Source organism: Pelodiscus sinensis, chromosome 1, assembly GCF_052426305.1.
Source record: "Pelodiscus sinensis isolate ZL-2025 chromosome 1, ASM5242630v1, whole genome shotgun sequence".
Lineage (NCBI taxonomy): Eukaryota > Metazoa > Chordata > Testudines > Trionychidae > Pelodiscus > Pelodiscus sinensis.
Window position 1 is genome coordinate 15,651,332 of NC_143052.1, and position 14,013 is coordinate 15,665,344.

The 14,013-nt window shown below is 45.9% G+C and overlaps 1 protein-coding gene across 3 annotated transcripts in view; it reads left to right on the top strand.

Annotated features, from left to right (window-relative positions):
• Positions 1-12,376, top strand: part of MCM10 (minichromosome maintenance 10 replication initiation factor) — a 36,137-nt gene extending 23,761 nt beyond the window's left edge. The window contains exons 16-20 of one of the 3 annotated variants that reach the window (XM_075926023.2): positions 3,086-3,198; positions 6,862-6,975; positions 7,778-7,923; positions 8,406-8,448; positions 10,738-12,376. In XM_075926023.2, the coding sequence (XP_075782138.2) occupies positions 3,086-3,198; positions 6,862-6,975; positions 7,778-7,923; positions 8,406-8,448; positions 10,738-10,821 (500 nt within the window). In that variant the 3' untranslated portion in view covers positions 10,822-12,376. Of the gene's footprint in view, positions 1-2,016; positions 2,088-3,079; positions 3,199-6,861; positions 6,976-7,777; positions 7,924-8,405; positions 8,449-10,737 lie in introns of those variants that run through there. The other 2 variants (XM_075926022.2, XM_089778342.1) reach the window with 2 other exon arrangements.
• The last annotated feature ends 1,637 nt before the right edge of the window (positions 12,377-14,013 follow it).

Here is a 14,013-nt window from a genome sequence, read left to right on the forward strand (position 1 = left end):
ATAGTCACCATTATATTGGGTTTAATCGGTCAGTGATCATGCCCAGATTTTTTTTAAAAAAAACAGGATGCATGCTATGGGTTTTTCAGCTGTTGGAAGGCATAGAAACATACAATTTATAATTCTTTTAATCTTTAACATAGTCATGAGCTCTAGTTATGATTTTTTTTTAATGTGCATTACATTACTTAGTACTTCTGAATTGTATATGATGAGAGAATCTGAGAGCACCGTAGATACATCAGCCTATTTATTCATGAGCATATAAAGTATGTTTCGATCATTGGCTGGAAGATATTCTAGCAGAGCAAAGCATCATATAATGCCTCCTGGTCATCCTATGAGAGAGTCTCCCCATTTCCCTGAAGTGTGCTCTGCTCCATTTGTCACAATAGATTGTTAACATTGGAATCGAGATAACACTATAGGGTGGAATTTCCAGTTGTGTGCAACTTCAGTATAAGCAGAACTCCCACAGACTCTGAGGGGCTTCTTTTCCTAAATCTCCTAATCCCACCCTAAAATGTTCTCCTTGGTTTTCAGAATTAACAGTCCATCATGATGAAGGAGGTAGTATACAAGTCTTTTTGAAAGGCAATGGGACTTGTGCTCCTAAGTCAGTTAGGCATTATTGAAAATTCCACTTGTAAAATGTCAATATTGCTGACTATTTCATTGTTGATCACTTGAGCAGAAATATACCCTGCTGTCTTAGGGTATGTCTACCCTAAGCAGTTCGAGCGAGGGATGCAAATGCAGCCATTCGAAATAGTCAGTGAAGCGGAGATTTAAATATCCTGCACTTCATTAGCATGATCTCACTGGCGCGTTACTCAGATCAACAGCTGTTTCGAAAGTGAAAGTGCACGCCGGGATGCGTTAGCTTGAACCAAACCCCTTGGTTTGAACTAACGTTACTCCTCATTTTTTATAGTGGTTGCAGGCTAGCCCTGGTAGGAGTGGGCCTTTGGCGGAAGGAGCATGCCCCAGGCTGGGGGGAGACTTTGAGCACTCCCCCATGGGGCAGGGGAGCATGCAAGGTGTCTCTCCTCTTCACCAGGGGCACCTGGCACGCAGAGGGAACAGCTGATGGTTCCTTCTAGTGCCGCATGCCCCTGGTGGGTGGAAGAGACTTTGTGTGCTCTTCCATCCCTGGTTTTCCATTGAGCGGGGGTGTGGCAGGGCAGGCTGCTGGCTGGATCAAATGGTGTGGCGGACCAGATCAGAGGATTTCTCGTGACTTCTTCAGTCTCGTGTGTCTAAGGAAAGTGCTCAGATTGGTTCCAGCTGCCGAAACCTTCATCTTTCTGTTGTCCCCTCCTCCTACTCTCCCCGAACAATTTCCCAATGCTGCTTGTCGTCAGCAGTGCAGCATATTGCAGATATGAGCTTACCCTAAACTGACTATCCCAGTAGGTTTTACGGGCTCTCTTGTCGTGATTAATCCTTTGTAGTTAATTGGTTACCAACCTCTATGAGGCTGCCGCAGAATTTCTGGTCTGCTGCATTGGTGGTGTGGCAGAATCCAGGAATAATGCTGCAGAATTTAGGTCCAGCTTGATACAGAATAGACTGGGCTTTGACCCTGCTCTGGCAAGGAATCTCACTGTTTGTCTTCCAGGCCTGTTGGTCTTCCATTGCCTCAAGGTATTTATGGTATTTTGAAATTGGATTCTTGGCTAAATCTCACCAAGGAAAGTATTTTAGTGGCTACAGCAGGGGTGGGCAAGAGATGGTTAGTGGGCCGAATCCCAAACTGTCAGATCTGGCCCGCAGCTGCCTCACCATCACCCTTAATATACAGCAGCACAGCCGCTTTAAACAGCATGCTGCTAATTGCTGTGCTGTCTTGTCAGGGAGGAGAAAGCTTCATGCGCTGTCCCTGCCCACTAACAAAATCCTCCAGCTCCCGTTGGCCAGTTTCCGGCTAATAGGAACTGAGAAATTTTGCTGAAGGCAGGGGCCGTGAATGAAGCCTCCTCCCTTTCTTTCCCTCCACCCCCTCCGTGCTGGAAGAGAGCCACATGGAGCAGCTGCCCAGCACACAGGCAGGGAGTCTGCAGAGATGCTGGCTGGGAGCCACCTAGGTAAGCCGGAACCTGCCTCTGGTACTCCACCCCCTCTCTCCTTCCCAACTACCAGCCCCAGGCCACCACCCAAACCCTCTGTATCCCCTCTCCCCACCTCCTCCAGGTCACAAGCCTTCCCAGACCCTGCACCCCTCCCACATCTCTTCTCCAGGCCAGAATCCTCTCCTGCATCCATGACCCCTCCTGGTCTCTTCACCCCAAGCCCCTGCCCCAGATCATAACCCCCTCCTTCACCGAAACTCCCTCTCAGACCTCACACTTCCTCCTGCACCCCAGGCCCCTATCCCAAGCTCCCTTCTAAACCCCACCTGCTGTCCCAGACCCCTGCATTCCCTTTACAGACATGTGCCCCTTGCCCACTTACCAAAATCTTAAAGTGGCCCCCATTAAAAATTATTGCCCACCCCTGGGCTATAGTGTGAGAGCGATTCCTAACTTCTCATTCCAGCTGTGCTGCTGACTTAGTGTATGAGCTCTAGTAAGTCACATAAACCTCCAGCTGAGTTTTCCCCTCTGTACAATGGGAATAATACCAATCTCATAAAAGTGTTGTGAAACTAATTGTTTGTAAGTAACATTTTATTTTCTGCTGTGACTTGATTAGAGATCGGTCTAAGGTCTGTAGCTACTGCACTGATGACACATCCTAGGGTACGTCTAGACTACATGCCTCTGGCGACAGAGGCATGTAGATTAGGCTACCCGACTGAGTAAAATGAAGCGGCGATTTAAATAATCGCAGCTTCATTTAAATTTACATGGCTGCCGCGTTGAGCCGACAAACAGCTGATCAGCTGTTTGTCGGCTCAGCGCGATAGTCTGGACGCTCCCCTAGTCTCACTCATGTCTCCTCTACAAAATGTTATTTCATACACATTGAGACATTACAAGTGCTTGCTGTTTGTAAAGGAGAAAAGGGTGGTTGTGCTTAGAAAGCAGAGCAGGATTTCAAATGTACCCAGTGGCATGAACCTTTCTTGTTTGTCTAGCTGCAGATGAACTAGAACCTGCCCAAAAGAAACAACGAGAACAGCTGGCATATCTGGAGTCTGAAGAGTTCCAGAAAATCCTGAATGCCAAGTCCAGGCACGTGGGTGCCCTTAAGGAGGTAAGTGCTTTGTGCACACACTTGCAATGAGAATTATAGTTCAGGATAGTTACAAGTAAGGTCCAAACCAAGATGTTGTGCACACAAGCTTTTACAAAATACATGCTGAATAGAAAGGTTTCTATAATTTAATAATTCCAGTGAAATCTGTTTGTTTGGATTTGCACATTCCCTTATAGACACTGTAGCATTGTGTTGTTACTCCTGGGGGCATTCTGTGCTACTGCCCAATGCAGAGTTTGTGTGGAACTTAATGTTCTGCCCAGAATTTCTCTCCCCCTGCTCTTCAAAAAGTGTTGCAAAGCTGCTGGCCACCAGTAGAGGCCACTTAACCCCCCAGAGCCCAGTTCACATATAGTAGACACTGGGGAACGGGGAGAAGGCTAGAGGGATTCTGGCAACAACAGTTCCTGGCTGAAGGAGGGAGGCAGCGTGCAGGAAAGGACCCTTCATTAAGCTGTTTCTCCCTCAGGATTCCTGGATTCTGGTGGGGATGGGGTACAAGTGTCTGGGCTGAGGGAGGGCTCTAGGGGAAAAGGGGTGCAAATGTCTGGGCTGGGAGGTGCCTCGGGGCTGGGCTCAGTGGGGGGGATGAGGGTGTTTAGAGTAGGATGCTCATGGCTGGGAGGTAGGGGGTGTAAGTAGGCCTCAGTGGGTGGTCAGCTGGGCACTGGGGAAAAGGGGGGGTGCAAGTTCCTGTGCTGGTGGGGTGGGGCCTGCAGCTGGTTTCTTTAGAGAGAGGGGGTATGTGTATCTGGGCTTGGGAGAGTATGGAGGGCATTTGAATCTCTGTAGGTGACCACCCAAGCACTCAGCTTACAGGGAACACTAGTCACATTGCTGTAAATATGCTAAGAATTATAACCACTTTTCATGTGAGGGGCTCAGAATGCTTTATTATAATTTAAAATCAACGTATTTACAAAATAGAATATCTTTGTATTTGTTTTGTAAAATTGACATCGGTTCTAAACTCCAGTTTAGTTGCGATATGAACTGACAAGTCCTGAATTTTAAGTGTCAGAGGGGTTGCCATGTCAGCCTGTATCTGTACAAATAATGAGGAGTCTTGTGGCACCTTAAAAAACTAAGCTCTTCGTCTTTAAGGTGCCACAGGCCTCCTTGCCGTTTTTACAGATTTTTAATGTGTTGTTATTGGCTAGTTACTGCTGTGGCACCTGATAAAAGCTTTGTGAATAGCATTCTCATTTCCCTTTGTCACAAGCACAATCTTGCTGACTATAGTGTGCCCCCAAGGAGCATACACACGTAGATCCACCTTGAAATGCAGCTCTGCTCTGAGAAGTGACTAAACCAGCGCATTATTATACAGGACAGATCCACTGAGGCTAGGGATGTAGAGATTTTTTTTTTTTTTTTTTTTTAATACTAACCATGTAACTGATAAAAAGAAGGTACACGGTTAATTGCTCCCTGCCCCATGGGGTTGCTGGCAAGTATAGCAGCTTATCGATTAACTGGTTAAACCCTTACACTTCTAGTTGAGGCAGCCATTGGAACATTCCATCATGGACCTGCTCCAGTATGGCCTACACATTGTGGGTCAGGGGCAAAGTTCCTGTGCCTGCAGTGCCAGCAGAGATTATTGTGAGTGTGAAGCAGAAGGGCTACTGTGACCACCGTGCAGTATGCACTGGTTCAGTCTCAGCAGTGCGGATTGCGATTGTGATCCTCTGGTGTGGCTGACAAGGTTTTTGCGAGTCCAGGCTGACTTTGTAAAGCTTCATCTCTATTCTGCAACTGTTGTAAATTTGGAATATCCCCGCTGACCTTGGGGTCTCCACTGCATCTGAAGCTGTAACTTCCAGCTCAGATAGACTTTCCCACTAGCTTTGATCCGGTTGGCATACAGGATTTGACCCACTGCTTGTTATGTCACCACAGAATGGATCAGATTTGATCTGAAGTCACAGCCTTGAAATACCAAAGCCCTACTAGTTCCTGGTCCAGGGCATTTATACCTTCTCAGTCTCAGTCACTATTTCCCTCTGCGCACACCTCTGCAGTTGGTGTTAAATTAGCTGCCATCTAGCAGCCCGTCTGTCCCCACCTCCGTGACACGTGCTCTGTACTAATAGAGCCTCAACTTGTGGCTCTCCTCCAGTCTGTCTCGCTCCTCACACACACTCATCCTTGGGGCCTCCATGATCCCACTCTCTAGAAGCCATATGGGGATTGAGGTTGCTCTGGAATGTTAGTTCTCCCTGCCAGTTGTCCACTTCAGGAGACCGAGTCATGGGCTGAGACCCCATTATGCTACGCTGGACAAACACCGAACAACAGGACAGTTTCTGTCCCACAGAGCTTGCTATCTGACCAGTTGTTTACAGTGGGCCGGCTATTCTGAAGAGTCATATCTAAGGAGTCATTCACCTCTCCAGAAAATGGGCGCACGTCTATTTCCTTCCACTTTTGTACTGTACCCATGGCCTCAGGGGTGGATATTCAAACGGACGATTGTAACCTCTAGTCCAAGCCTTTGAATAAAATGCAGGCGGCGGTACTGGCAGTCCAGTAGATGGTGCTCTTTCCTCTGAGTCAGTGCAATAACAGTGCCCTAGAATGGTGTGAGGGACTCTGTGCAGCTGGAGATGAGATGTGTCTACCTGCTAGGGATGTTAGATAGCATGTAATTGAATAGTCTTGTAATCACGACTAATAGATAGCCCCTGGGGGCGGGGCCAGCAGCCACTGTCCTCCTGGCTCCACTCCTGGAGAGCACTGGTCTGCAAGGGAAGCCCTTTTAAAAACCAGCTTCCCATGCTGACCAGCTCTTGCTTGCTGCCCCATGCTGCTGCCTCTGATACAGAGGCAGCACCACAGGGAGATAGCAGCCTTTGTCCACGGGGTGCCCAAGCTGGGCACTGGGGGGAGGGGAGTGGAGGGACAGGCAGCTCTATGGAGCCAGTGGTCGGGGGAAGCCAGCTTTTAAGCCATCTCCCCCTGAGCACCGGCTCTTGCCTGCCCCCCACTGCCACTGTAGGAGGCAGCGGGGAGTGGGCGGGGGCAGATGGGACCACAGAGCCAGCATACACAGAGAGCTGGCTTATAAACTGGTTTCTCACACATAACAGCTCCCACCTGCCCCCCTCACCCTCCATGATGCTACCTCTCTATCAGAAGCAGCGGGGGGGGGGCAAATCTGGTGCTTGTGGGGAGCCCATTTAAAAGGCTCCCCTCCCCCGCTGCCTTAGATACAGAGGAAGCAAGCGGGGGAATGTGCGTAGTCAACAGGATTAACCAAAAAGCCTCTTCATAGGACTCTGAATGCTGACTATGGTGGTCTCAGTTCAAGTTATTCCATAAGCCTCCCTGCCCCTTACACTTCAGTGCTGTGGTGAGGACTGTACCCAAGTCAGGTGTTAGCTGTTAAACAGCATCTGAGATCTACCTAGGAGCTGGCTGCATTTCAGTAGTGGTTGAAAAGTGGTATGCGAGTTCTACACTCTACTTTGTCAAGCAAGGAACGCACATGATGGATTATTCAGCATTCTGAATATTCATCTGTCTTTCAGAGAGTTCAGTCTCTCTAAGGCAGTATGTCGCATTCCGGACTAACCCGCTAGAGGTAGAGCTGCTTGCAATGTTTCTAGGTGTGCGTTGTGCCTATTAGACAACAGTGCCTCTCTTGTGCTGTGGCAGGCTGAGGCTGAGCAGCAGGAACTCTACTTTGAACCTCTGGTGAAAAAAGAGCAACTGGAAGAGCAGATGAAGAACATTAAAGAATTGAAATGTCGGGTTGTGACGTGTAAAACGGTGAGTGACACTGGTGCAGGCAGGTTCGTGGAGCACATTGACTGGTTTGAAGTGGATTTGTGAGGCGTTTAGCTTCTGTCTCTGCTGCGACCTACATTGGTGATTAGAAAGAAAGCAACTTGAGCTTTAAGAATGGTCTTGATACCAGCTGGAGCAGAGAGTGATATGAAAGGAGTTAGAGCTTTGGTGAAACAGATGGTACTATTGCATTTGAGATTTCCAGAAGCAAAGATAAGTGCCCCTATGCATGCCAGTCTGTAAATCACTATCAGCAGCTGGTTGCCAGGTTTCACTTTGGTCAGACTTGAGAGACTGAAATGGTGTACTAGAATCTGGAGTCATCTAGGACTGGGTGAAGAATGTGCTCAGGTGCCTTGAATTGTAGCAGAAGGCATCCTAGCTACTGGTTCTTTAATCATTTAAAATGCCATTGGGAAGGAGGAAGTTTCTTCCTGCCTCAATACCTTGAACTGCTTACATACTGCCCTGTTGCAGCATCTCCTATCTGCCAATAGTTCCACAGAAGGCTATTTGTACTGGGCCTTTTGCTGGGTTTGGGGCCAAACCCAACAAAAGGTAGTAGTGAAGAAGGTGAAGGGGCAGAATGGGAAGAGTCCAGGGCCAGTGATATTACCAAGCTGGCTGTCCTCTCTGAGCATGAAAGAACAGGAGTGGGGGATGGAAGTGGGGCATTTTTCTGAGTGTCCTAAATGAATACTCATTTCTCAGCTGAATAACTCCCTTATAATGTCTCTGCTTCCCTTATGGTCTCCTCTTTTCTCTCTTCCGTCTCTCCATGCAGTGTAAATACACCTATTTCAAGCTCTTAGAGACATGTGTGAAGGAGAATCATGACTATCACTGGCATGATGGTGTCAAGCGATTCTTCAAGTGTCCTTGTGGAAACAGAGCCTTATCTCTTGACAGACTACCAAAAAAGCCCTGCAGGTAAAGGGGCTCTCCTGGCATATATTGGCGGGTGCAGTTGCACCAGGCAATAGTCTGAGTATACTTTATTGTGTGCTAATGCCTCAAACTCACTCCTGCTGATAAGCATTATGGGAGGGATTTGTGTTATTTATAGATCCTCTGTATAGGGCACCAAACTAACTCCAAATCTAAGGCCAAGTTTACACTACAAACATATCAGCTTAACTATATGGCACAGGGATGTGAAAAAACTATAAGCAAGTAAGTTATACCGACCTAACTGTTGTGCCCTCACTCCCCTCACCGCTGCTAGACAGCACTGGATTGGTGGGAGGGCTGCTCCTGTCAACATAAATGCTGCCTTTCTTGGGAGAAGATTAATTATGCTGATTGGAGACACTCCTGTCAGCGTAGTAAGTGCTTTTATAAAACCGCTGCGGCTGTGCAGCTGGAGCACCCTACGTGAAGACAAGCCCTAACGCTTCCTCTTCCTCTTCCAGTATCTGTGGCCTCTTCAAATGGGAACGTGATGGAATGCTCAAGGTAAGCTCAGGCCAAAGCTTTCTGTGGCACAGTGGGGACTGGGCTGCTTCCGTTAGTGGACTTTCCCAAGCTTTGTCCTGGTGTTAATATGAGCTGTCTGAGGTGACAGCCTCTCTCTTTAAAAATTAGCCCTGACTAGTCAGGGCCCAAAACACCCTAGTCTGCGGTAAGTTTCTGTAGTGGAATGATGTAGAGACTGGCTTGAATGTAAAAGGCCTGTGCTGGCACTATACTCCCCCTTGTGGCTCGGTACGATGCTGCAGATGTGCCTCGCCTTTCTCCGATGGTCATCTGTAAATTACTGGGTCTGGGGAAGCCAAATACACACTAACAAAATGGAAGGAGCAGTTGTTACAGCAGATCACATGGCCTATCTCAGGATGCAGGCTCAGCTCCCAAACTACAAGTCCACAAAGCAGTTTCTAAGCCAGGTCAAGCTGGTCCCCTGGATCCGGAAAGAAAGAGAGAGGGACCACCCCCCATTGTAGTCTACAATGTTTGTAGTTCCCTTATGGCTGTTTAGCTTCCTCATCCCATTTAACGAGGCCAGCCAAAGGGCAAGCCCCCTGATTACACCCAAACTGCTTTGCTTGTTAGTGCCTGGGTGCTCCTTCTATAGGTGGTAAGTTCCACATAGGAATGGGCAAACTGTGGCCCATTGAGGTTCTATGTGTGGCACAAAAGACATTTTATGTACCATTGTCCATGCACAGAGTTGCCAGAATCCACTTGTTCCCATCCACATATTTTTTTCTATCGGTATTACTAAAGTGATATGCACATAAAAAAGGGCACATGAAGTGAGGTATGTGCTAATTGCACACAACATTGACTGGAAGAGCCATGCATGTCCTCTGCACGCAATCAAAGCAATGCTACAGGTCAGTCAGCACACAATGCAAATTTTAGGTACGCAAGCACAATTAGCAAAACTCTTATCCCGGGAGACATTCTTGGTTATGGCAATATTGCAGATCACTGAGATGTAGGGCTAGTCATGGCCCACTCACTAGCTTAGGTTGCTCATCACTGGCATAGACACGCAAATGTACTGTAATGATTTTGTTCTTCAGAGATGTAATTTAAATGGGCGGTATTCAACCTTTTGTCTTTGCAAAGCCCGGAAACATGTTGACTAGGGGTGCAGCTCCCTCTAGAAATTTAACCTGTGATCTGTGGACTCCTACCACAATAGCTCTAAACTGAAAACCGATTGAACAGAATTCAGCTACAAATGTTGCAAGCGCTCTGCACGGCATTTAGTAGAATGTCAGAAAGGGCGCTAAACGGTGGGCTTCTATGGTAGCAACAATGCTTCCAGGTTTTGACCTGTAGGTGGAGGTATTCCCATACTTTTGACCTTTTCCGAAACTTTATTTTTGTAGTCACCTTTCTTGGATCCCTTAGACAGTGGACCCCTCAGGATCTATGGACCATGGATTGAAAAGCACTGACTTACACCAACAAAGCCAGGGAATTCCAGGCTCAAAAAAAAGCAAGGAGAATGTTAACTGAACAGTTTCCCTTTAATGTGCCCAATTGTTATTAGGCATTGAACTGTGTGGCTGCGTCTAGACTGGCAAGTTTTTCCGCAAAAGCAGCTGCTTTTGTGGAAAAACTTGCCAGCTGTCTACACTAGCCGCTTGAATTTGCTCAAGAACACTGACGATCTAATGTAAGATTGTCAGTGTTCTTGTGCAAATACTATGCTGCTCCCACTCGGGAAAAAGCCCTCTTGCGCAAATGCTTTTGTGCAAGAGGGTCAGTGTAGACAGTTAAAAACTGTTTTGCGCAAAAAAGCCCCAATGGCGAAAATGGCGATTGGGGCTTTCTTGTGCAAAACCGCGTCTAGATTGGCACGGGTGCTTTTCTGCAAAAAGTGCTTTTATGCAAAAGCGTCCGGGCCAATCTAAACACTCTGTTCCGCAAATGCTTTTAACGGAAAAACTTTTCTGTTAAAAGCATTTGCGGAAAATCATGCCAGTCTAGACGTAGCCTGCATGTATAGAATTATGGTATTGGATTATCAAGCCTCTGCTTTTATACCTCAGTATTTTAAGTTTCCATATTTATTGGCATCCTTAGTTTTATTCTGTGCTTTTGTGTGGGTGGCATGGAGGGTGGTTGCATTAGCAGGATTGTCTGTAGGAACTCTTGAAACGTTGTCATTTTTTTTGAGTTTTGTAAATACTTACTCAGATAATGTAGCCCACACGTGACTCCTTTGGTGCTATATTGCAGCTGGCTTAGCTTGGATTTAAATCTTCGCTTGTATGTTAATATTTCTAGGAGAAGAAAGGTCCGAAGATTGGTGGAGAAACACTTTTGCCAAGAGGAGAAGAGCAACCCAAATTTCTTAATAGCCTGAAGTGATCCACAGTGATTTTTACAACAAACCCCTCATTTTTTTGTCTCCGAATGAATCACTTGTTTCTCAGAAAGCAATTGGATGCTGGGTTTCACAACAAACAAGCAGGGAATCGATTTCTTGGGACGAGGTCCTCCCATAATCTTTCCTCCAATGTATGGATTGGAATGTCCAGCTTTGAACTTCTTAATTGATTGAAGAAACCTCATGTGAATTTCTTGTTCATGCCCATTCATTCTTAGGAACTTGCTGTTGACAGTATTTAATTTAGGGAAGAGACTCCTAGTATCATGGAATCTGAACCCAGAAGTGGTTTCTTCTGGATCTTGAAGCATCTATAGAACACTTCATTGGAACAACTCCACTAGACTTATAAGATATACTCATCTTGGAGGGATCTATGAAACAGTAGCATGTCTGTGGTTCATAGAGTGGAAATCAACAAGGCAAATTTCAAGCCGTTTCTTCATGTGTAAAGTTTACAAAACTACCTCAGTGGCAGAGGCACTTGACTGTAAGCCATTTAGACACTTTTGAAAGTGGCATCCCTGCTCTCAGGCTGATTTCACCATGTGCATCCCGGCTGCCTGAAGTTGTCACTTTTGTGTTGGCAACATGCTATTGTTACAGCTGCAGACCCAGAATGTACCATTTATAAAGTGGTATTTACATTTTTAATGAGTCCGCCAATATTTTATCAGTGGCTTTAATGAGCAGACAAATGACAGATTGTTTTAGATAGCTTTTAACCTTTTCTCTAGCATTTTAATATCCTTTTAAATGGATACAAAAACCACAGTCCTTAAGATCCAGTAAGTTCTGAATGTGTGAAGTAGCCCTTTGAAATATTAGCTGCTTTGCATTGAGCTGCATTGGCCCCGACTTCCAAATCTCCTACAGAGTTTCCCTAGAATACTGTCTGGGCTTGGAAAACATTACCCTGCTTGACAGTCTCCCTAGAAGCAGCCTTGGTTTGTGGCATTAGGGTCCTGAATATATTTGTAGATGTTCACACCAAATTCCCACAGACCAAACTGAAGTTTGGTTTACACTTAAGTTATGTCAGCATAGTTCATTGGTCAGGGATATAAACAAACCATTCCCAGACCAATATGTTTGGGGAGGTGGTCCAACACCACCAAAAAATGCATTGATGTAAGAGCTGCCTCTATGCTAGAGGCAATACTGATAAACTTATGCCAACATAGATGAGGTGGACATACTCTAATGTGTCCAGATGAACTTCTAAATTGAAAGCTCTCAACCCTTTTTTGAGAAGTAAATTGAAATGTAAAGACTTATCTCTACACTCTGCAACAACTAGCTGGTGCTGTTGCCTTCAGTCTTGCCCATCCTTTGAGGTTCACAATCATTGACTTTAATCTGCTGTATGAAACATTTGACAAGTGGGTACTGCCATTTATGGATGATTGTAAATTAATGGATGATTTAATTGTGACTCTTTGGTGTCACTCAGAATCTTTGTAAATTCTTGCACAATAAAGAACTCCGGGGGTTTAAATGTTACAATTTTATTTACAATAAATGATAACTCCTGAAGAGCTTTTGGGGTTTGATCAGGTTTTTTTGAGCCAAAGTAGCTTGCTTTACCCATGTATACGTGGATTGGTGACTCAGAGGAAGTGGCTTGCAGTCTCTGGCCCTACTTGTTAAGAGTAGACCATGTACTCACTTTCAGGCCTGGGCTTCATTTAAGTTATCTATCTATGAGTTCAAGAGTGTGAAAAATCCACACCCAAGTGCTGTAACTATGTCATTGTAGTCCCAGGTGTAGACATGGTATGTCAACAGAAGAATTCTTCCATCAACATCACTACAATTGCTCTGGGATGTGGAGTTCCTATATCAGCATAAACCCTTTCCATTGCTGTAGGCTACATCTGTGCTATGGGGCTTTGCTGACACAGCTACATGGTGTAGGTATGCAGCTCTGTGCAGACATGGCCTTAAACCAGTAGAAGTTCACTGCCAGTGCACAAAATCTACCACTGCAGAAATTAGCACTAGGTCATGGTCTGCAAATATAGATCTGCCTAGCTGTGTTGGTCAGGATTATGAAAATGTACATCCCTAAGGCCCGTTGTTAAACCAACTTGACACCTAGTGTAGATGAGACTAGTCAATGGAAGAATTCTGCTGACTTTGCTACTGCCAGTTAGAGAGGTGGATTACCTACAGTGATGGAAACACCCCATCTATTGTAGCACCAATAGTGTAGTGTAGACATTCCCAGATTCATTAATAGCTTCCTCAGTGTACAGATAGGGAACTGGAAAGAGCTCTAGGTTTTCATTCTTCAGCTACGGTAAAGCACTGAAGGAAGAAGAGGTCACATAAAAATCGTTTCTAACTCATCTCCCAAAACAGAGCATGTGCACTGGGTTTGATGTTAGAACTCCTCTGGCTTGTCCTTTAAGTTCCATCAGTAAAGGTGGATGTACTTTGATACACTTGGAGAAACAGAATTCCCTCTCCAAATTTCAAGTGTTCTTATCATAGTAGGTATATACACAGTTAGGACTGTTTCATGTCAAGAGGGCTAGGAAGTGAAATATCTCTGACAGGAGCATCTAATTTCCTCAAGGGTTCTCAGAGCACTAATGTTAATTTCCTATATGCAAATGTATAGGTACGTGGTACAGTGCCATGCTTAGCCTGTGGAAGCAATGGGCAGGGTAGGAAGGATTGGGCGGTCTTAGGCACTGGTTTCAAGATTTGGGTGATAACATCCTACGACTCAAGGAAAGGCATCAGACAAAGAGGTGCCCTAGAGTCCCAGAGCTAGGACCATTGACTAGGCACTGTCTAGATCCAGTTGACTAGGGATCATGTGGAACCCAGTAACTGGGTCCACTCACAACAGGTCAGGTGGATCAGTTTGTAACAACCCTGAGCCTGCCACCCTTTGTGGCTGCAAAGGAGAGTGAGTCACAGCAAAAAACAACAAACAGCAATTTGGTTGGAGTGAGAAAGGGATTTAAAAACCTTGTTCTAGAAGAGAAGAGTGAGTGGGGCCTGCAGACATCAGGTGCTTGTTTCTAATTCACCTGGCTGCATGTCCTCATCCAAATCACTTCACCTCTGTTTTTCCCTGTGGAGGATAACATACTTCAGACAGGGGTGTGGTAGGGATTCATTAATACTTGCACTCAGAAATGTCACGTTATCAGACATTC